The sequence below is a fragment of the Malus domestica genome, chromosome 02 (assembly GCF_042453785.1).
Source record: "Malus domestica chromosome 02, GDT2T_hap1".
Classification (NCBI taxonomy): Eukaryota; Viridiplantae; Streptophyta; class Magnoliopsida; order Rosales; family Rosaceae; genus Malus; species Malus domestica.
This window is the reverse complement of record NC_091662.1, coordinates 19,295,345-19,318,832: the sequence shown is the minus strand read 5'-3', so window position 1 is coordinate 19,318,832 and position 23,488 is coordinate 19,295,345. Positions and strand designations below refer to the sequence as shown.

Below are 23,488 nucleotides of genomic sequence, written 5' to 3'. Positions count from 1 at the left end.
TAAACCAACACTACATCCACTAAAATATTAGATCACACGCAGAAAAATTCATGTTTCCATAGCTCTTGATGAAGAGTCCTCGTGCCCTATTCCAAAACGACTTCTATATTTTCTTTCACTAAAATATCAAAACAAATCAATGAACAAAAATGAACAGCCAGAGGCCTCCATCGACATGAGCCCGTCATCTCAACCTACATACTTACAACTCAATCGAGTCAAAAAAACAAAACCTGCAACAAACTCTAATAACCTGCAACTCTGGGGTTCTGATGGTTACCTAATACACATCTTACACTCAAAACACAGCTCGAAATTGCAGACGAATGAATTGGCTCGATTTACAAAACAGGGGCAACTAGCATGCCAATGCAGTTCATGCCTTCGTCGTAACTAGTGTTGGGTATCTTCTGTAGTCCTTTTCCTAAAACTATGATTTGATGAGGGGGCTCAGTCCACCGCCTTCCCAACCGAGCTTGAGCATGTGATCCACTACTTTCAAGCTCAACTGCAAGCAATAAGCACCAGATTTAACAATTTTATGAAAGTGAGTTTAATAAAAGTCCAAGGAGACTGGAAACTCTTATAAAAAACTACACGAGACAAACAAGTTTTTGACTTACAGCCGGATCAGTGAAAATTATCAACTGTTTATCGACAGTTGACACCAAAAGGTTGGTATTATCCGTGTTCAGCGCTAGAGATGTGATATCCTGTCCGAGTCCCAACTTTAATACATGAAAAACCTGCAGTGTAAAGGACCACGGGCTTGTGAGCTGAATAGGAACCAATTCACTTACGAAACCAAACATACATATAAAGAGAAAAAGCCACATCACAAATACAGACTACTCAATTTTTCCATTACAAAAAACAAGTACAATCCAACCCCGGGAAGACATCGGAGAAGTAAACAACTGAATTGGACAGGAATAAATGAAAAGAAAACCAGCGAAGACCCCTGTTTTGCAGAAAGTTTTATCACGTTGAAATGGTAAGATCCCCAATTGCTGAAACTCCTATGATCTTTGGTCATGTAAGCATATGAAACATTCCCAAATTCCAAGGGAATTGACAATTGAAACAAGTCAGTTTGTTTACACATAAGATATTAACAAGAAGACTACCAACCAAAAAGTCAAACGCAGAAGGCAAATGACTCTATTTTTGCATTTCTCATACCTTTAGTGTATGAAGATCCAGGAAACAAATTGAAGGCGACGGGACGTCCAATTCCTCAGCTTTATCTGAATTCTGATCCTCAAACTCTGTGTTCTTCAGTTTCAAATCCCAGCCGTTGTTTTCCAAAGACGTGTTTATTCCAATCAAAGCACTCCATCCATCAACAGAAATTTCCATACAACTGATGCTACCAGAGAAAGGTAGTTGAGCTCTGCCAATTGGAACCCCATTAAGAGTAAAGGTATTAAGAGTATTGAGCGTCTTATTCCAAGTCAATACGATTCCCTCAGATGATAGGCAGACAGCATGGGCCTCCCCACCAGGCAGCCTTCTAATCAACCGACCTCTTCTTGTCGAATGCAAGAGAACATCTGATGATTGTGAGCATGAAACAACAATCCCAAGATCTGAGCTCACACAACAACAAAGTATTTCCCTCTGGTGGCCGCGAAGAACGTGTATGGGACCTTCAATACGACGCCTCCTGCTTTTGTCTGCCAATATGTGTGATAAATTATTACCGTTGACTGTGCCCGGTGTACCTGTCCCACCAGAAGGCTCTGATATACTACTAGAGCGAGAAGTAGATGCCCTATGTATTCTCCAAAGTAATACAGTGGTGTCTCGGGATCCCGTCACAAGGTAGTTGCTATCAGGTGAGAGCCCAAGGTAAGTGACTGGAGCACAATGCCCAAAAGCTGTCTCTAAGGTTTTTGCTCCATCTGATGATATTAGCTTAATACTATTATCCACATGCCCACCTAGTCACAAGCCAAAAGCTATCGCTTAGATTCAAACTTATTTCAAACGGAGATGAAACTTAGTTACAAGTTATGATACAGTTAAGCAAAAGAAATCCACAAGCCCGGCTAGGCACGGGCACTAGTATCACATGCCATTTTTAGAATAAAAAAATGGGGCAAAGACTTGACACTAGTTTATTACTTTTAATCTTAAGAAAGGAAGAAGAAACTTTGTCTGTAAACTGACAACTCTATACAGTCTGCACATGTGAAAATAAGTTTCAATTCAAACGCACACACAAATCACAAATGGGAAGGGCAAAGTCTAGTTTTCCTTCATGTCCTTAGTGAGTTCCCCCATCTCTAAAAAAGACTCGTCGACTAAATTAATTTGTTTGAAAGAAAAAACAAAACGTTTTAGACAGACACACATGTATTGAATGGTAAACACTCATCCACGTGCAGTCACAATACAATTTAAAACAAAACATAACCGGAGGAATAATACATAGCAAATAAAAATGCCCAAAAGAAGAATAAATCCTGTCAAAACTTTCCTATTAGTTTCTATGAATGCATTAAAAACCCTAATTCATGATGAGCTTTCCTATTAATTTCTCTTTATTTTGTTGCTTCAGTCGTACTCTTTCATTGTTCCTCACATCTCTCACATATTTTCACTCTTTAAATTATGAAGAAGAAAAAACCTTTAAACCAAAACATAAACATTGTCAAATTTTACATGATAGAACAAAGCAGTGAAAACTAAGGCAAGAAAATGAACACATACCAGTGATTATTTCTTTATCACATGTTATGGCAACTATAGCTGAGCTTGTAATTCCAGATGCAGCAAATGCTAGCGCCTGTGGAAATTGCCATTCATCAGAACTAGATCCAGCTGGTCCTTTGAACATACGGATAAATGTTCCACCAGTTGAGCCTGCTGTAGCCTTTCCATGTTGAAAGAGGAAAGGCATACCCTGGCCATCTGGAGTGTTTGGCTGCCACTTATGTTCTGCAACATTTGCTGCTGGTGCATTTACATTAGCAATAATGATGGCATCTGAAGAAGCATGAATGGCGGCTGCAGGAAGATTGCAGCGCTCAGGAGCAGAAACAGCATATGGTTTGACTTCTTTTGGGTTCCGGAAGATGGTCTGACATTCAAAAATAAATCATAATGATCTTTCATCAAAAGAAAGAAAAAAAAATAAAAAATATATATATATACACACACATGATATTTTCATAAGAAATCAAATCCTCATTGGTTACCCAAAATGTAATATAATGTGAGATTGGATAATTTCCACAAATAAAATAAACAATCTGAAAGGTTCCGCTATGTTTCTTGTTTCCCGAAAGAATGGTACCTGTAAATGAAGAACATCTGCTAATGGCAACCTCTTCAAGTGAGGGATGGTAAGCAGCTGGGATGGTGTTTGCCCAAAGTATGCAATCTGGTCCTGTGTTGCACGCTGTTGTACCTGATTTTGGCACAGGGGGAAAAAAATTATTGAAAGAAATTATCAAACAATAATGGATAAAAACATACAGATGCTATAGGAAACCAGACTTACTGGGTCTAAGATCTTATCAATATCCACCGTCCCTTCATAGGTAATGTAAAAGAAAACATTATTTGCTATTATAGCTTCTTTGCCCCGCTGCTTATACCTGTATATTCAAATCTATTAATGAATATAACAGTTTCAAAAATGAAACACTCAAAGTTGATATATAAAGACACTCTAGAGCTGTGATCAACTTATAAAAGTAAAAAACCAAATGAAACAAAAAAGTGGTAGATACAAAATATATGTGTGAAACAAACAAAAAACAAAATAAGATTGAAAAAAACTACCCGAATATGAGATCAATCCATTCATGCAAATGCGCAGATACATGCTCACTTTCTAGAGCCTTCCGATGCTTATGGATGAAATCAATTGGGTTTTCAGCCCAAGGTGGAATTTTTACAGAATCTGACATGTAAAATGAAAAGCAAAACAATCAAACCAGTATAATTGACAACAATCTATCAATTTCACACACACAGTGTACTTTTGGACCTACCGAGTAGTCCACCTGTTTGTGTTATACCAAAATCGATTGAATTTTCATTGGTTAACATCTCCGGGAGGTAGAATAACTCAGGAACCTAAGATACAAAAATGAATGAACCAAATCAAAGTCTTATTGACTGCTACAAGCAATCACTCTGTAAATGAAATAAATAATCATTGCATCTAATTTGGTAAAATTAAACTTTTATGAAATTGGTGACACCATACCAATTCCTTCACATCGCTCATGTCCTCAGTGACTCCATTCCAAGTAGCTGCAATATCTGAAAACATTCGATCTGCATGATCGAATTTTCCGCCTTGCAGTTGAATTGAAAGAGTTGTAAAAGGTTCAACTCTAACAAGGTAATATAGAACCTGTAATAAAATAATTACCAGTATAAATAAAAACACCAGAAAACTAGAGAATAATTTTCAAAAATCTAATTTATCTAGCCAAAAGAGTATTGGATATTGGCTTCAATGTAAAAACAAAAAGTCATAATATAATAACGAAGTCAAAATTGCACTGAAGTCCTTTCCTGAGTAGAGTAGACAGTCATGTATGCCAGGTTAGAAAAAGTCAAATTAACAACTGCTTTTTCTCCGGGAATAAGAGAACTTTTTATCCACAAACAAGAAATTGAAAAGTACACCTCCAAATACAAGGAGTCTACCACAGCAACAAAATACCACAGCTAAACATCCCTAATCCTTACAATCTCTGTGCTATAAACATTTTGCGAAAGAGCCTACGAATCTATAAAATCGCTTCAAGAGTTACATTCCTAAATTCAACCGGTACAGAGGCCCAAGTAAGGTGTAAAACCTAAACTTTATCCTGCAGCTCTTCCACAAAATCCCCTCTATATACTAGCACCCATTCTATTGACTAGCCACAGCTTAAGTGGAGCCCTATAAAGGGAATTCGAGTATGTTAGCATTTAGAAGAGGTTCCTGACTTGATATTCATGATGCATAAGCACTGTTAACTGGGTTTCACAAAGGCCGACTTCTCTAGCATCTATCATGAAGACAAATCAGTTGCCCCTTTATCCCTTTTCGCTTTGATAGGAAGAAAGCAGTTACTTTTTGGCAAGTGCCACCAGCAACCAATAATGTTGTAGTGGCATAGTTGCATTTAAATTAGACAACCACCAGGAAGTGAAAATAAAAGAACAACCAATAGTTCAAACAAGGGCCGCGTATCAAGAGGATGTAGTAAACAAAATAATAAATATGCATAAAACACTTATCAGCATCTTTTAAAGAATCATCTGATAAGTCTGCCAACAACCACTATAAAGACGAAACATGACAAATATTGAAAGACAAAATGAAAAGAACCTACTGTTCCAGCACTGGAATAATGAGAACCATAATGGAACTTCGGTATGACTGGATCCTCAAAGCTGGAATACCTCTCATGAAACTTTTCCAGACGATCAGCATTTAATGCACCAACCGGCTGTGGGGATACATAAAAGGGTCATTAACATCAGGGTGTACAAATCTAAAACAAATGGATGCAGAATTCTAAAGATCCCACCTTTGAAAGATCTCGATAGGAAGAAGGGTCAGCAAGATCCAATCTCTTTGAACTGTAATCAGAAAGGATCCAAGGGAAAACAGGATACTGAAAGAAATAAAAAAGAAATGTGAAGGGCAGATAAACAGTATAAAACACACATATAATACAAAATTATCCAGAATATCCCACCTGCGTGATGTCATTATAACTACGCCCAGCCAGTGTATTGAGCTGCATTAGATATTCGAAATTGCTGATCTGCACAAAGGTTGTAATTCTACTAGTTATCGTTTATTTCAGAGAGTATATGTTATAAAAACAAGAAAAACAAGAAGCATAGGTAAAAAAACACATTGTTAATGATAAGTAGAATTTCAATCAGAAGTCATACCTCCCACCTCGCCCAACGCTCCATAAGTTGTGTTCTCTTTAGAAGTTGCTCGGGTCTCTATAATAAAATATCAACTCATATAAGTTCTAAATGAACACAAATTAAGATATGAACTCTTGTATTAAATACCATCCAGGATAGAAACGTCCACATCTACCAAGCATAAAACTTCAATTCCTATGCTCTAGGATGTATAGAAAAAATTAAGACAGAAAGTTGTTCAGGTCTCCACAGTAACTAATTTAATGTATGTTCTAAAGAGAAATAATACAGATGAATGCACAGTAGCTCTTTGAATTTGTTAGGCACACATCTCAATAATAAGTTTGATAACACATCACTTGATGTGAGATGGATAGGAGAATTCTATTCATGATTAACTGTAGGATGAGAAAGCATGATTAACTCTAGGATGAGAAAGCATGACCAACATATAACGATAATAGGTGACCAATCAAACTATTCGTGCAGGTGTACACATACATGCACACAACAATCAATGGATTCCTAAACAGTGGTATTCTGGTTACTGAGGCTACAAACACTAACGCAAACTGCTAGTAAATTCCAGTCTTATAGGAATAGCATGGTGAAAACCTGAGTTGCCAGATAAATGTTATTCAAATGAGGAGGTCGTGCTTGAACAATGGCTCGATATGCATTTCTTCGTCCATCAGTACTCTGAGGAAATAATAGTGGGACGCAAATTAAATCACCAACAAAAAGGGTTGGTCAACAGGAGATTCATTAGGGTTAAAAACAACCAAAATGCCTCCAATTATGATAGTAATAACAAAGATATAATCTTAATTGACATATTGTCATAGAGTTACCCCAAAATCAAAGAAGAAATTCGAACGATCAACCATAAACAGCTCCAGAGCACTTCGTCTAAGAAGATATCTGTAACAAAAAAAGAAGGAAGATATAAGATAGGAAATACTCATCATTTACGTTAATTTAAACTACACTGATACTCATGCAAATCAAGTTCGACATCACCTTCGGCTATATATTTGATGAAGGGAAGACATTGTCCAACTGCGATCCTTTTCTTGGTCTTTCATTTCGGTGCAATCTGATCCATCCACTGCACCATTGGCCTCACTGTTATCAACTATAAAATTTATTCTCCTACTTGTCACCTGAAAGAAGACACATAAGCCAAAACTAATTAGCAAATATCAATATACAAGATTAAGCTAAAGCACTGAAGAATAAAGTTTCAGTAACTAATTATGATACATTAGAACGAAAACAACAAAAATGTCATCATTTATTTCGATCCTTTGGAAAAACAATTGTCCAGCATCACACATTTAGACTTGCCTGGAAAGTTCCGCGTATGACCCTCAATGGTCGAACCATCGATGAAGGAAGCTCAAGAACAATTCTTTCATCAAGCTCACTTGGAACATATCCAGGCGCCACTGCTGATGAACTTTCTCCCAAGTCTGGTTCACAAGAAACTTGTGCATCGCCAAATTCCATAGTTGACTGCAGGCTTTGCTCGGCTGTTTCAGACAGATGTGGCTGATTCTCCCCACTTTGTTCTTCACTAGGGGTTCTGCCATCCAAATTATCAATTTCCCCCTGTTCATCATCTTCATTGACAGCTTCCACAGCTATTGCTTCTGCTGCCAGAATAGGAGCATTTGAGGAATGTATGCCATTTTCTCGTTCTTTCATCTTATTATGATCCTCGAAATTGGCAGCAGCACCAAAATGATCAGAACCTTTGTAATTCCTCCTTACACATCGTCTCATCCTAGTTGAACTTTCCATAAAATCTAGCTTCCAAAAAACCTACAAAACAGTTATAATATCTTCAGAAAATATAGTTTTAGATAAACCCCAAAAGATAGTGTAGGTTGCAAGAGCCATAAATACAAACAAAAAAATTCATAAAATATATAATCAGTCAGAAAACCACTGTTCCAAACGGAACACGAGAAACTAATCCGAATGTAACAAAATTTAAAAATCCAGTAAAACAAAAGCAGTTATTGCAAAACATACAGGTGCAGGCTTGCATAACTGATCTCCAGATGGCCCGAAAAGACACTTCATCTCAATCAAGCAATGTATGAGTTTGCGCCATGCACGAACTCCATTGCCCAAACGATGACGACTAATAAGATCAACTTGAGAGCGTCTGTCAACCTGGAGAGCAAGAAAAGAAAACAAATCAGATATCCTACCTCAATATGTAAAAGAATCTATGAGGACAAGAACAGGTGAAACCTCAGATCGTTGGATGTTTCTTGCTAAAGCAAAACTTGCAACAAGTACAGCAATAAACGTATACGATAAAGCATTAAAATCTTTTCCGTAGACAGATTTCGTATCAACTGGCTGCAAACATTCCATCCAGGCAACTCCCATTGCTTCAGAAACATTCCATCTCTTCACCCGCTCCATGTCACTAGCACTTCTCCGCTGTGCAGATGTGGCCATTGCTACAGCACTGAGACCCCTCCCAGAACCAATTTTGGCATTACGTTCAAGATCACGAGCTGCAGCCAAGGCAGCAGCTTTTGCAGCAGCTTTGTCCTTGGGTAGAGCTGGTAATTTGTTAGGCAGCTCCAAAGGTTTTTGAAAACTTGAAAATGTGTGAAGCTTAGTAGTTTTCCGCTCGAGCAATGAGGAGTCACGCCTAAGATGAGAAGTTGTTGTAGGAGCTGGAGTTTCTCCACCAGAGGCACCAGCAGCTATCATCGCCAGTGCCATTGCAGCAGGCGGTGATGCAAAAGCAGCAGCCCAAGCTGGAGATATCAGAGCGAGAGCAGCCTGAAAGAAATATGGTCAAAATGTATCAAATAGTGAAGCAATAGATTCAAGACAATGGACTCCACGAAAAAGCGAATAGCTTCAGTTCTGAAGAGACATCAAAAGGGTCATAATAAGCCAATGATGAGGTGCACAAATGAAAGTTGCAAGAAGAAAACCTAGAAAGTGCACCCCTCCCCCAACATTAAATTTCAACCACCAAATTCTAAGTGCCTGAAAAATTAATCAAGTCTACAGAGAACACAAATTGATATTAAATAGACAAACCTCTATTGGCAGGGCATCAGCAGCCAATGCACGATCTTCAACTGTAAGAGGGTTGAAACCATCAGCAGTTGCTAGTTCGTGAATGCCAGCCAAAAGTGGCCGCCACCTCCTCAAAACAGCAACAAATGGTGGTACAATGGCTTCAAGGTACTTTTTACGGAGAGGTTTTCTATCCCTGCCAACAGCATGATACAACTGCAAGAACGAGGAAACAAACAAGGTAACAGAAACAAACAATAATTGGTAAACAAGACAACCATAAAACCAGCTTTCAAAGAGTATGTGGATGGAAAGCAATATCAAGACTATGATAGTATGAAAGTCGATTAAAGTTAAAATTTGATAAGAGCATAAGCTAATTGGTAACATGTATTACCAATTCACTATAACATCGCAAAACTGAAAGAAAACTAACCTCAGAATAAAGAACACAGGAAGCAACCAACACTCTCTGTCTCTTGGAATCAGAAATCGCCATGTTCAGAACAGGTGAAAGCACACTGCAAATTAGTAACAAGAATTAGCAGTAATGATTCAAGAGTCTCATATGTGTAACATGAGGAAACGAACAATAGGATGTAGCCATATATGTAATAGTGAATTAAACAGCCTCCTTAGAGTTTTCTTTTCACAACTCATATGATTCAGAGTTCCAAACATGAAGCTAGAATCCACAATATACAGGGTCCTTGCAGTTTCACAACGGGCCATTGGAGGATCAATTCATTCAGAGCAATGCTTAACTCTGACTGGTTACTACCCATTATCTCTGGAATCTTTTATTTTGAAGAATGCTTCTCCATTCAAAGTAGCATGTAATGAATGTAATCGTTATCCAAGAATAAATTTTCATAGTCAATTTTAAGGCCAGCAACCAGCAAATTGAGAAACCATGGATTCCACTCTTGATTCCTATCAAACTTAAAGGAAACAGGGAGGGGGTTTACAATCTAGTTCTAAACAATAAAGAATGAAAATAAGTTTTGGTTAAATCACCTCCACAACAATGCTGAGCGTGGTTGCCTCCCTTCTGATTTCACATCATCTATACTTACATTCCTCATAAGCAGATTGTCTTCACCATCATCTTCTTCCCTCATTGAAAGAAGAGCCATTCGGAGCATGCATAAGAATGGTTGGTCACTGTCCAATAACTGGTAGAGTGCTGCCATCCCTCCCATTCCAGTACCAGATCCACCTCCTATGCCAAGTCCTCCACCAAGTCCCGAATCATCTAATAATAATGCTTGGAGCATTGCCACAGACTTTTTTACCAAAGGAAGCTCAATCCAGTTTCCATTTGCATCCTTCTCCAGTGCAGACATCCAAGATTCCCGACCACTGCCACCACCACCAAAGGCTTCTGTATTTGATGGATGACCAACACCATACCACAATCTGCTCCTATACTTCCACCCCACAGCTAAATCCATAACACAGCTTCCATATGATACAAAAGCACAGGAAACAGATCCATAAGGCTCAGCTGCTGCTGCAGCAGTAAGACGTTCCATCACTGCTGCAGATATTTGACCATTCGCATCAGCCATCGACGCAAGAAGCTGATCAAAATCTTACAAGCGTAAGCCCCATGAATAAAGATTATTGAACGAGAAAAACAAAAGGACAAAAACGAGAAGAAATACAAAAGTCAATTTAAAATGGTAAATTAGCTAAGAAGATGGAATATAAAGTTTATAAACTTACGACTATAAGATATTAACTATGAATACGCAGCAGAAAGAAAAGAAGTGGAAAAAAAATTCACAATTAAACCAAAAGGTATAAGAGGAGCAGTTGCTAAGAGTATGATTATGAGAACCCAGTTAAAGGCACCAACATTTTGATGCGTTTTTTTTTTTTTTTTTTTTCATTTATTTATGAGGGTGGGCGAGAAAATAAACACTATAAATGGAGAACTAAATGGAAAATATAATGTATGGAGAAATATTATATACGAGTAAGAGTAAGAGTGAACATTTGCTCATGTGTTTTGTGCAAATGCTGTCAACGTACATCAAGAGGAAGTCCAGAATCATTAGATAATGACTTGCGTTCACCCGAAGCTCCAATGGAATCTTCCACAACTGTACTCAGCGAATTTGAGTGGTTATTCATTGGAGAGACAAGGGAAAGGGGAGATGGAGAACTATCTGGTGCACGTGAAGCACAGGATAGTTTGCTCTGCAACCGTAAATGATCCTCGACAAGCATTAGTATCACAATTGCATTCTCTACCAAAGCAACAGAAAGCTGAGCAGCATTCTCTGCTTCTGCCTTAGCATCGCTTGGTGATAAACCCTCCGCTGCCACATTAGCAGATGCTGCAGCAATAACTTGAGTCTGTGGTAAAAAGAAAAGCTCAATATAGATATTATTGGTTTTATTTTTTCAACTGGTTAACTTTTAGAATAAAACGTAGCATATAGTTCTTTTCTTACTAGTAAAGCATAAACTAAAACTGCAAAATGGGATACAACCCTAGTACATGGGAAGTAAACAAGGATAACAGAGAGAGAGAGAGAGTGAGTGCGAGGTTCCAATGAATTTCATTAAAAAAAAATTGGAAATTGGAGGCCAAAGAGGATGCAAAAGGTAAAAGAATAATATACGAAGGATACCTGAAGCTGGAGCTCTCTAGCTGCAAAGTCCAACAAACCACTTAAAAGCCTCCTTTTAAATATGGGCAACGATTCTTCACGTCTTTCAAAAATAAAAATAACAACCAGTTTAGGCAATCAATAAACCATTAGGATTCCAACGAGAGCAAAAACCACTAAATGTTATTATTCTTTGTTTTCAATTCAGACGCAAGTTTTCTTTTTCATGAAAAAAAAAAGATTTTTTTTTTTTTTTTGAAGGGCTGAATAAGCATGTTGTCCTGTGTAAACAGAAAAGCATGCTGTCACATTTGGAGCCAAAGTACAAATGTTCAACAGCAACTGAAAGACTTTTTCATGAAACTTGACAAATCATTTATATTACAGGAAAACTTCACATTGGTTTAGCCAGAGATAACATAATACCTAACTCGTTGGTCTCCAGTGCTCGAGCCACCCACAATGGAAAGCCACTCTGCACAATGAATTGTAGCTTCAATATCCTGTAGAGGGGAAGTGATAACAACATGAATGGGACTGATCAATTAGAAAATAACTGATTCTAAACCTCACCACACTTAACCTACATTGCTAAAAGCACAGTAAGGATATGGAGAATGAACAGAATTCCTAAAAAAGGCTAAATAACAACATTTCCAATATGGCAAGGCATCAATACAGCCAAATCAATCCCATTTGTCAATCACAAACTTGGGTCGCGTTCGACAAATAATTTGGTGAGTTCAATTTTTTAAGTAAGGATTCTAGTTAGAATGGGGAGAAGTGCAACAGCAAGCAATAAAGACCTAAGACCGGGGATTAATGGACCACTGAACTAGAGTGAGCTGCTGAAGAGCAAAGCATGGAGAGGCTGAAAAATGAAAATATGAACTTAAAAGGGTGATAGTAGACCAAACATTTTAAACAAGGTTAAGCAGAAAAGATAGACCCGAAGTTATCCAGGAAAATAGACATGTAGTCCTCTTTAGTTGAGTTTATTTGAGTAAATTTCCATTTCAGGTATCTAACTTCATCTATTACTTCCTTTTTGCAGTATTACTTTTTTGGCCCAAGTCACAGTCAATTACTTTCACACATGAAGAAAAGTATGTTGATTAACCAGATCATCAGTGTGCTTGAAAATCTAGCATTTCGAAAGATCAGCTTCTCTTTGCTCGAAATCACAGAATCTCTATCGTACAAATCAGGAATTCATTTCAATATACACGGTTGAGAATCCCACTCCCAGTAAACATTACGTCAAATGCTGACAATGATAAGACATGTAGTAGAAACTATATGAAACAGAGGACTGATATGAGCGGGCAAAAATCTAAAATTTATATGCAGGACCTAAAAATCACCTACACAGAAGCCAATAACATACAAGGTCAACCAAGTAAAATGATGAGAATAATATATATACACACATGAACCTAACCTTCCAGCCATCCTTCTGGCGCATTGAATGCTCTAACATGATACTCAGGAAATTGTGTATAAGGTCCTCTATATCTCCTGAGCTGGCAGAATCAGAATGTTTGCTTGCACCCATCTGTAAAATCAGGTAATACAATAGCGGTAACATGGAGTTAGGTTATCTTCAAAGTTTCAATCGATTAAAATAGGTAAGATCACATTTCACTGAAACTTAAAACTTTCTAACCTGAACTAAATGTCATATTACAAAGATTTAATTAGAGTCGGAAGGTAGTTTGGGGCTGGCTTACAAAGTGAGGGATAGTGCTCCCCCTTCCTATATTATATTCCACCATGGCTTGAGCCAAAACCCCGCTTTAACAAAAGAAGAGATGAACCACTGACCGAAAAGGCTTGTGGTATATATCACACTATAATTGCAATGCCTGATGTAAATGATAAGTGATTATATTAAGATAATGGTAGAAGATGTTACCTCATAGTTAGAGATAAGAATCTCAAGAATCCATTCAGGCCATTCCTCCATTTGTGTCAGACTACTTCTATTTTCTGAATGACTGCAAGCCAAAAACAGAAGATCCTGAAATCATATAGAAAGAAGAATCTCAGAATATGAAAGAATATCGACGAGGATTCAACAAAGAAACCCATGGAAGCAAGAAATACAGCGTGTAAACAATTCTAGCCTCCTACTACATTAAATCTAAGAGCCTAAAAATTCTTATTTATGAAAATTGCATAAAGTTTTGTTCATTCCAATTACCACATATATTTTTGATTCAACAAATTCACATATAGTAGATAGACAGAGCATCGTGGGAAAGTTAAAAAGTGATACCTGTAGCGCTCGGCTTTGCAAAGCCTTGGATGCATATGGAAGTGAACGCAGGAGAACCAAAAGAAGTTGCATATGTTCAAATTGATGACCAGAATCGTAGAAGTTCATTCCGTCATCACTTGAAGAGGCATTGATCTAAAGAGAAAAAGAGAACAACTTTACATAAATGTATGGCTTTTTCAATGAGCAAAAAATTATAAAATGAAACCAATCTTCCCCCTTGGAATTTACTTTTAAGAGGATTTCCACACCAAAAATAAAAAGAATGCGCTTCTAGTTTAAAAGGAACACGAAAAGTGTACTCAATAATACAATGAGCTGAATGACATTGTGACCTTATAAAACCTCAAGTCTTGGACACAACGTCGTTGATCGGGTTTAACAACAAAAGTATAGAAAAATTATCACAAAGATTCAGTTGAACTATGTAATGTATCAACTCATCACGCAAAAATAAAGAGAAATTACAAATTAGAGGGAAGTTTAACCATGACAATGACAACAGACTAAAGCATAAGTATACCATAACATGATCATAAGACCAAAATGTCAATCAATACCACACAAGACTAAAGTTCCAATGATGCAAGAATAAAAGTAATTATCTGAAGTGAAGCTGCACCATAGTGTTGTGAATATCATGTTTAAGAATGGGAAAAACAGAACAAAATCGGAAATCAAAAACAAAATAACCAAGATAAATAACACCAAGAATTAACGTGGTTCGGCTATATGTGCCTACGTCCACGGAGCAGCAACAAGAATCTTTCACTATATCAATAATGAGTATAACGAACAATCTTGCCAATCCTCTAGGATTAAGACTTGACAAAAAACCTGAAAGAACAAGAACAAGAAATACACTCTTTATCTCTTTTCTTTTCTCTCGCACACACTTCGCTCTTACAGTGTTCTCTCACTCTGACTCCTTAGTGGTATACAATTTATTGTTTTGTTCCAAATCAAAACTAGTGCAATAGCCCCTTTATATACACATAATAAAGGTCTTCTTCACTAAGGATTTTTAATCTTAATTGGAATCTAGTTATGAATTCTTTTCCAATTGAGAAACCAACACTAATTGGGAAAACAACTTCAATTGGGTAAACAATTTAAATTGGGTAAACAACTTAAATTGGTTAACCTTCAATTGGGAAACAACTCCAATTGAGTAAACAATTTAATCCTCTAAGACTAATTCCTAAGAGACTAACTCTCATCTTCATTGGCAAAAGCAATTATAGACTTCTTTGCCAGTAATCATCGCTTATCTGCATTAAAGAAGCTCTACATCGTAAGTCACAACTCACAATACCTACAGTATTGTTCCCATCCTTTTGTTCCTTTTTCCATTTACGACAATGCTTCTTCATGTGACCCTTTTTCCCACAATAGTGGCAGTCACCACTGAATCTCGTCTCACCAGAATTTCTGCCTCTTTTCTATGTGACAAAGAGGTGCCTAGCATCTGCACCTGAAGCTTTTCTCCTTGTTTCTTCACTGAACATGCTAACATGTCCCCCATTCTTGCGTTTCTCCTTGCTCTTAACACCTTCAATAGGCTCATGGAGATCTTTACATAAAGCATGTCCCCCATTCTTGCTTTCCAAGTAACCATGTTGGAGCGGGTGAGTTTCATCATGGTGCTACCTCCATTCTAAACGGATATCAGCCAAACCCAGCTCTAATACCACTTGTGAATATCGCGTTTAAGAATGGAAAAACATAACAAACTTGGAAATCGAAAACAAAACAATCAAGATAATAACACCAAGAATTTACATGGTTCGGCTATATAACCCTACGTCCATAGGGCAGCAACAACAATCTTTCACTATATCAATAATGAGTACAACGAATAATCTTGCCAAGCTTCTAGGATTAAGACTTGACGAAAAACCTCAAAGAACAAGAACAAGAAATACACTCTTTATCTCTTTTCTTTTCTCTCGCATACACTTTGCCCTTACAGTATTCTCTCACTCTCATGCCTTGAGTGGTATACCTGTTTTGCTCCAAATCAAACCTAGTGCAATAACCCCATTATATAGACATAATAAAGGTCTTCTTCAATAAGCATTAGTAATCCTAATTGGAATCTAATTGTGAATCCTTCTCCAAATAAGAAACCAACTCCAATTGGGAAAACAAGTTCAATGGGGTAAACAATTTAAATTGGGTAAATAACTTAAATCGGGTAAACAACTTGAATTGGGAAAACAACACCAATTGGGTAAACAATTTAATCCTAAGACTACAATTCCTAATAGACTTTGGAGAACTCATCATGGGCTGGAAAAACCAACACAGAGAACAGGTGCAGCAGAAATGCAAACTACAATGTTTGACTTGTTCATAAGCCCTGATTTTTCAGCTTAAACTATATGCCCAAGAAACACCTATGAAGAGGTAAACAGAGCATGAACCATATAATTGGAAAGGGACTTCGTACAATCCTTAGCCACAAAACAAAAATAACAGACTTTTAAAAGAAAGAAAGAACTAGGATATATATATATATATATATATATATATATCCGTATATCATTAATAATGAACTCAATTATTACTACTCCCATTTCTGGCCAAAAGTTTTAGCCAAGAAATCATATGAAAGGCATGTAGAGATTATTTTAAGTCACAAAATTGTTCTTAGTAAACAAACCCATGGCAACATATGAGCACTGAAATAAAAGAATGTCTTACCGACGCCCCCAACAATGTTGTATATACATTGCTGGTCAAAAGCCTGTTTGGCGCTGCTTGGAAAGCCTTCTGTAAAGCAAAAAGTAACAAAGACACTTTATCTTCAAACATGGTACCACCTCCATCATTCAGTGCACTACCTAGAAGAGTGTTTGCCATATCCGACGATGCTCGTGAACCAAATTTCAAATACCCTGATGCAACTAAAGCACCTAAGAGCCCAATGATGCCCACAAGCACCCCATCACTTTTGTCGATATTGTAAACATTATTCCTTGCATTGTCAGCACTGATGGATAGAGCTATACCACCCAGATTCTTTGTAAAAGTACTTTCTGCAGCAGAAGTCGTTCTTCCAATTTTCAAATCAGGGGAAACTGCAAGAGGACTGCTACCTCTGTTAGGGGTAGATTCACCAATTTTCTCATGCAAATTGAGGTCATTTCCCTCTGATGATTCATCATCCTGAACTTGTTCATAAGCATCAGTGTTACTAACTGGCTCGGGTCCCTGTACAAACAAAATCTCGTCATCCTTGGTCATGGATTCTGGAATAGTATAGTCACCAGCTTTGGCTTCTCGTTGCAGCAAAACTAGAAGAGTCTCTATACCACCAGAATCTATGAACGCCTCTGCAAACGTTTGTGCTCTTGATTTATTTGGCTGTACCACTAACCTGTAAATCAGATGCAATACCCTTGCAACCTGGAAGACAAACGCCTTTTAGAGTCATATATCAACATGAACTATCAAGCATAATATATCCAAACACCTTTTCTTCCTTGATTATTCTAATTTTAAAGTGAGAAGCCGGGATCAAAGAGAATTCAAATTCATGCAGAAATATTTCCTTAAACAGAGTTGCAGGATGCTTTAAGCTACTCGAAAATAATCAATAACAGAGAAACTTGTTAGTAACGTACTAATGTGGTATACAATTTAGGAAAAGCTGAATGAGGTAAATGAAAGGATTTGGTTATCTACTACACATTTTGGTTGAGCGAGCTTTCTCGTCATATTTTTAAAAGGCTGTCTTCAAGTCTCATAAACCTGTAAGAATAATATAGTGTTCATCAAGCCAATACCACCCCCCACCCCCTCCTTTCCCCTCTCTCCTCTCCAAAAAAAAATAATAATGCCAATTTTGGTTAAGGTGTGGACCCTATTGTGCACATCCAATGGCACAAGAAAATGGCCAGGTGTTTGGACAATTTGGACCATGAGCACTATTTCCTCCATATGGACGACTTGAGGTGCCCGGCAAAACTATAGAGGATAAAAGAATGGAGCAAATATGTCTCACAAGAGCTTCATTAGGTCATACTAGAGTAGCAAATCATCAGAGTAAGCAAGTATTGTATGCCATACTACAATATATCCTGCATATGATGATCCAACATTACAATTTCCAAGTAAAAATGCAATTAATTTGGGAGGTGGGAGGGGGTTGTAGGAGAAGTAAACCATTCGGAGCAAGTAGCAACACCATAAATACATTCGACCTATAAATCAACCTTTAGCAGAGTAATTATACCTGATTAGGCTGTGGGCAGTCAACCATGAACCCCAGTAAACAACGAACGTCCTCTGAAGCCAATGAAGGGGGTGCTGCTCCTACTAGGAGTTCAATAATGACCAAGAGTTCATCAACCAAAGCATTCACTTCACCCACAGGACGTCTGGTCTCATTATGTGAAAGAGAAAAGGTATTCACTGAATCCTTTTCACGAATTGTCCAGTAACATCTTCTGCAACTGTCTAGAAGCATCTGAATGGCATTAGCATCTCGCATTACTGATGACTCTGTGAAAACCATGTCTGCAAGTGATGAAAGAAGCTTCTTTTGTAGCCCATAGTTGCATAAGCTCCAAATTTTTAGGTCCAAAAGCAATGTACTGAAAAGCTGCACCTTAAGTGCATAATTCTTCTCCTGGGATTGACACAAGGATAATATGGCAGCAACAAGTTCCTCATTTCCCACACCATTTTCCTCTCCAGCATGAAGTGAAGACAAAGTTTGTAATAGATAGTTTAAGATTCTTGATAGAACCTCTGGCCCTCTGGTACGACAGAACTCTTCATTGTTACTAGGGTGTTGGATAGCCAAGCAAATAGTTCGGAATATTGGAGCAGCGAGAGCTGTGGTAGCCAAAGACAAATGAGGATTTCCTTGTTGTGGCTCCAGGCTATCTTTATCCACATTACTAACTGTCAGTGGAAGTAAGGACATAGGACCCCCATAGGCAAAGGCCCACAAAGCTGCCATTGGTCGCATTCGAGTAGCAATATGTACCTGCCCAAGAACCTCAGCTGGTCGTCGAAGCATGCCTGAAAATAACAGTGATAGGTAACTAAATAAGAAAAAGACAAGTACACACCACCAGGGTACCCAAACCATGAAGCATGAGGTCGAGCACACTACCAAACGTACTAAGATAGAATAAATAGGAGGCGTCAATGCAATAATCATCAGCATATCGGGCCTTATATTAAAAATTCCTGGCCACACCCCCACTTTTGAAAAAAAGATGCTTAGAAAGACAGAAAAAGGGAGGGAAAGAGGAATTAAAATTAGAGTGAAAAATGTTTTCCTTTGAATGGAAGCAAGAAAGATAGAGAAAAAGAAAGAAAAGGGGGGAGAAGATTTTCCCATGGGCCAATCACATTTTAAAACTCTCCAGAAGTTGAGAGAAATTCGAGACGAGATTTAATTGTCTAATTATTGTCCTCAAGAGTAAAAAAGAAGGACCATAACTATATTGAACTTTTACGGAAAAATAGCAAATTTATCTTCTTCGCTTTCCTTTCCTTCCTCTTTTCTTCTCATTCAAATAAGGGAAAAAAAATTTCTTTAAATTTCTATTTTTCCAATTTCTCCCCATCCAAACAAAAGAAGAAAGTTAAAATTTATGTCATATTTTATTTCTCCCTGTTTTCTTTCCTTCATTCTGCATTCAAGCATAGTTTTTACTGTTACTGCAAAAGACCAACCCAACACTATTGTAGTTTTGGTCTGGTTATTATTCATTGTAAGATATTGATAAAAATATAAATAATTTGACCTGCTGCACCACTAGGGGAAGCATCTGGACAAAATCGCCCGCTCAGCAAACTGGGGTGATAGAGAAGGTGAATGCATCCTCCTATCTCTGCATCCAATAATGTACTTTCTTCTGTCATATTTTGCACATGCACATTTGTTGCTAGCCATGGCAGCCCTGCCCCATGACCAAAAGAAGGAAGCACATCTCCTCCCCTAGAAGCCAAACGTGACATCTTTTCTGGGCCAATTGGTTCCTTAAAAATATAAACAGGCCCCATCTCAGCAAACAAAGGGCATTGCCGGCGTCGACGTTGTAAACCAGCCATTGTAGGAGGAGGGTTTGTCCCAATGCAGCAAAACGCAAGCGGCTTAGAGATCCGAGGGAACTCAAAAGGTCGAGTTTCGTACAACGATCCATCAATATATAATCTTAATTCACTCTCTGCTTTACCAAGCATCCCCTGCTTGCAAGTATGCTCTAAACCAATAAAGTACCAGCACTGCGGCTTGAATGCATGCGTAAAGTGTAAAGAAGTCTTCTTACCCTTTCCACTCGCACTTTCAACCACCAAAAACTGTGCATGGAAATATGCCTCAAACCCCTGATTGTCAGCAGATAAGAAACTGAACAGTCGTGGCATGTGTGCCGTGCCTTCACCCGCAAGGGCACTGGCAGCAGCAGCAGCTGACATGGCAGACGATTTTCCCGACTTGGCAGCGGCAGCAGCAGCAATTGCTGCAGCAGCGGTTGCTGCATTTAATGTATCTGCAAATGATTCAATGTAAATCCACGTTGAAAACGCATACCCATTGGTAAAAGGCCAACGGCTCTCCCCCGGACCAAGCAAACCCGAACTTTCACCATCAAACTCAAAAGTACATGCTGGGCCTCTCGACTCCTTTCCACCCATTGCCTTCTCCAGTGCAATCATTAAACGGGTTGCCCATACAGTGGTAAGTGTTCTGGTAATGACTTGAAACCATTTGTGCAAATCAATAACACTGAGTGAATGTCCTGCTAAGTACTGAATGCAATAACATAAGGGAGTTCCATCCCATCTCATTTGCAGCGGAGAATCAACATCGTGAACAAATATCTTCTCTGCTGACCTCAAGAGAACTCCTAATAAACCAGCCATTGAACACATGGCTCTGTTTCTTGTACAAGCCCTTAAAATTGCAAGTAACCCCCTGACCATCCGTGTCCGAGGGGACATAATAACATCACTATCACCAACCCAAGGAAGCGAAGGAATAAGCTCACCTGAGACAATGGCAGCCCGAGAGTTCAGCATCACGCTAGGAGGATTGTTATCCTCATCTTCTTCAAAACTTTCAACGCCGCCCATTGTCGCAATAAGTGAATCAACCACCAAGTATGCAATGCCATCCATTTCCTCCCCACTTCCAAAACTCTCTACACCACTAACAATATTTTTCAGTTTATCCAAACTTTCAGGCTTCCCCATGATGGCAGAATCCACTAAATGCAATAACTCCGGAGATACATTTGGCATAGCAGGTTTTGGCCTTGGTTTTGGAGGTGAACCAGCAGGAGAATAACCTGCATCCCCATAAAAAGCAGAATCAAAACTAGAAGATGACATAGATGGCTTGTGACTAAATTTTCTGTCCTTCACTGGGCTCCAGGAAGACTGATCAGATCGCATTTCATCACCTACAGAAGAATTCAATTCTGCTGTAAATGACTGTGAGGCATCTTCAAACTGACCAGATGATAGTCTAGCAATATCTGAAACTGATGATTGATTAGAGTCCACGTGAACACCTTGAGATGCACCAATCTTATCCTGATCTTTCAAAGAAACCTGCTCAAAATGATCTTCATCCACTACTGTAGTGACAGAATCGACCACTTGCGAGGTTATGCTATTTTGTTTCACATCAGCTACATCACTATCAGCATTATTAATAGTTTCCTGATGTGATGGATCAATTTTTTCCTGTACACCATTCACCACCTCATGATTATCTGAATCCTTGCTGGAAATCGTTTCAACCTCCTTCTTCCTCTCCTCTTCTTCTTCCATTATAATATAGCTCTATGAATAATTCATATATAGCATATACACTGAGTTACCTACAAAATTACGAAAATAATCATATCATTTAGTCAACCTTGTAAAAACACAACCAATTCAAATAATCAACGAATCACCTATCTGACTAGGGGAAAATAAAGCTACTAACTGACAGTACTTTCAAGTTTCAAGGATAAAAGTAGTGGATATCATAATAAATTGAAAAAACTCCAACAGATAAAACCACTAAATACGTAAGATCCCTCTGTTAGCTTTTTAAAATTCTTGCAGACATAACCCTAAAGCAGCTCTCATCCCACACCACATAGTCGTCTCCAGTTGGAACTTTATTCTACATATCGAGTTGCAACTCTTCTAGCAGTCTATTGCTTATTGTGCCAAGTCGGGTTCATTTTAAGTAATCCCGATTTCACCATAGTCCATTAGATCAATAATTACTTAGCTTAATTAAAGTGACTTCTCCCATTTAATACAGCCCCCACGTGACTTCTTCCATTTAATACAGCCTCCACCATCTACTCCAATATCTATGTCCACATTTTCCTGCAGCCGGATATAGCGGTTCGCAAAGACAACCCTATTGAAGGTTCGAATCAAAGAAGAAAGCAAGCTAGCAAGATTTCATTTTTACGGATCTACCTAACCACCCAAAACATGAACATGCATATACAGAACATACGCAAATCCATACACAATTCATACACATTTACTGGATTCGAATTCGTAGTACCGAAGAATTGTAGATCGATCTCACCGCGCATTGGGGTTTTACAACAATGCCGCGGATCGATCATACTCTCCCCACACTACCAACTAATATACCAATGTATACAGCAACTATAAAGCTTCTCGTAGCTACAGAAAAAGCACGGATCAGAGTGAAATCGCCATTGATATTCAACCAAAACAGATTCATTGATTAAAATTTGAATTAAAATTGAAATTTAAAAAAAAAATCGTCAACCAAATTAAATACCTGGGGGAAAATAGGATCGGGGAAAACGGCGACGAATTTTGCAGCGATTTATTGAATCCAGAAAATGGGAAAGAAATGCGAAAACGGAAAAAATTACAGAGAAAAGGAGAGAGATGTTGCGGGAAGAGGGGGCTAATTGGGCGCGAGAGAAATGGTGGATTTCGGAGGTAAATGGTGTTTATGTGTGCGGTCTGGTTGCCCAGTCAAAAATAAAAATAAAATTCAACTCCTTTTTTAAGCAATGGCATGTTTTTTTATTTTTATTTTTCTATTTAATTTTCCGACAAGGAAAATATTTTTAAATTGCAAAAGATGAGGAATGGACATAAAAATTGGGGTTAATCTTAGTTTATTACCGTAAAGTTTAGGGGTTTTTAATATTTGGTACATGAAATTGTTTTCATCCCAAACTCATACCTCAAGTTTCAATTTTTGGACAATCTCATACATCCATTAAGCTGATTGTTAAGTCAGCCGTTAACTGATGACGTGATGTCCATGTAGAGAATAACAAGGCGCCACATGTCGTTAAGGTCCACATGGAAATAAAAAATAAAAAAACTAAAAAAATTAATAAATTAAAAAAAAAAAGGTGGGGATAATTGCTTCCTCTCTCCACGTCCCTTTTTCTCTCTTTTGCGGATTTGGGTGCGATGGAGATGCAACTTTGGTGGTTCTGGAGGGTTGCAACGGGTAGTCAGGCATGCGTGAGCTTGCCACAATTGAGCAGCAACAGGTGCGGGTCATGGTGGAATCGGGGTTGATTGGGTGGTTCAGGCAGAAAATAAATGGTTGGTATCTGAGTTGGTGAGTCTGTCGTGCCTTTGGCTTTGCCCAGTTTCGCCGTGG

The 23,488-nt window shown here is 38.2% G+C and overlaps 1 protein-coding gene across 1 annotated transcript; it reads right to left on the bottom strand.

Annotated features, from left to right (window-relative positions):
• On the bottom strand, positions 1-22,870 carry LOC103405802 (BEACH domain-containing protein C2). Its single transcript, XM_008344815.4, has 32 exons — positions 22,640-22,870; positions 19,620-21,701; positions 18,092-18,885; positions 16,558-17,262; positions 13,852-13,986; positions 13,489-13,593; positions 13,015-13,128; positions 12,000-12,076; positions 11,595-11,676; positions 10,990-11,316; positions 9,970-10,535; positions 9,389-9,473; positions 8,974-9,168; positions 8,161-8,706; positions 7,936-8,079; positions 7,246-7,722; positions 6,919-7,061; positions 6,750-6,819; positions 6,514-6,597; positions 5,917-5,973; positions 5,715-5,783; positions 5,544-5,630; positions 5,346-5,462; positions 4,223-4,372; positions 4,005-4,089; positions 3,793-3,913; positions 3,509-3,605; positions 3,302-3,415; positions 2,716-3,085; positions 1,183-1,943; positions 624-746; positions 1-508 (listed from the first exon to the last, which is right to left on the bottom strand). Exons 2-32 carry the CDS (start codon positions 21,649-21,651, stop codon positions 431-433), a joined length of 8,910 nt encoding a protein of 2,969 aa, XP_008343037.3. The 5' UTR covers positions 21,652-21,701; positions 22,640-22,870; the 3' UTR covers positions 1-430.
• Between the last annotated feature and the right edge of the window lie 618 nt (positions 22,871-23,488).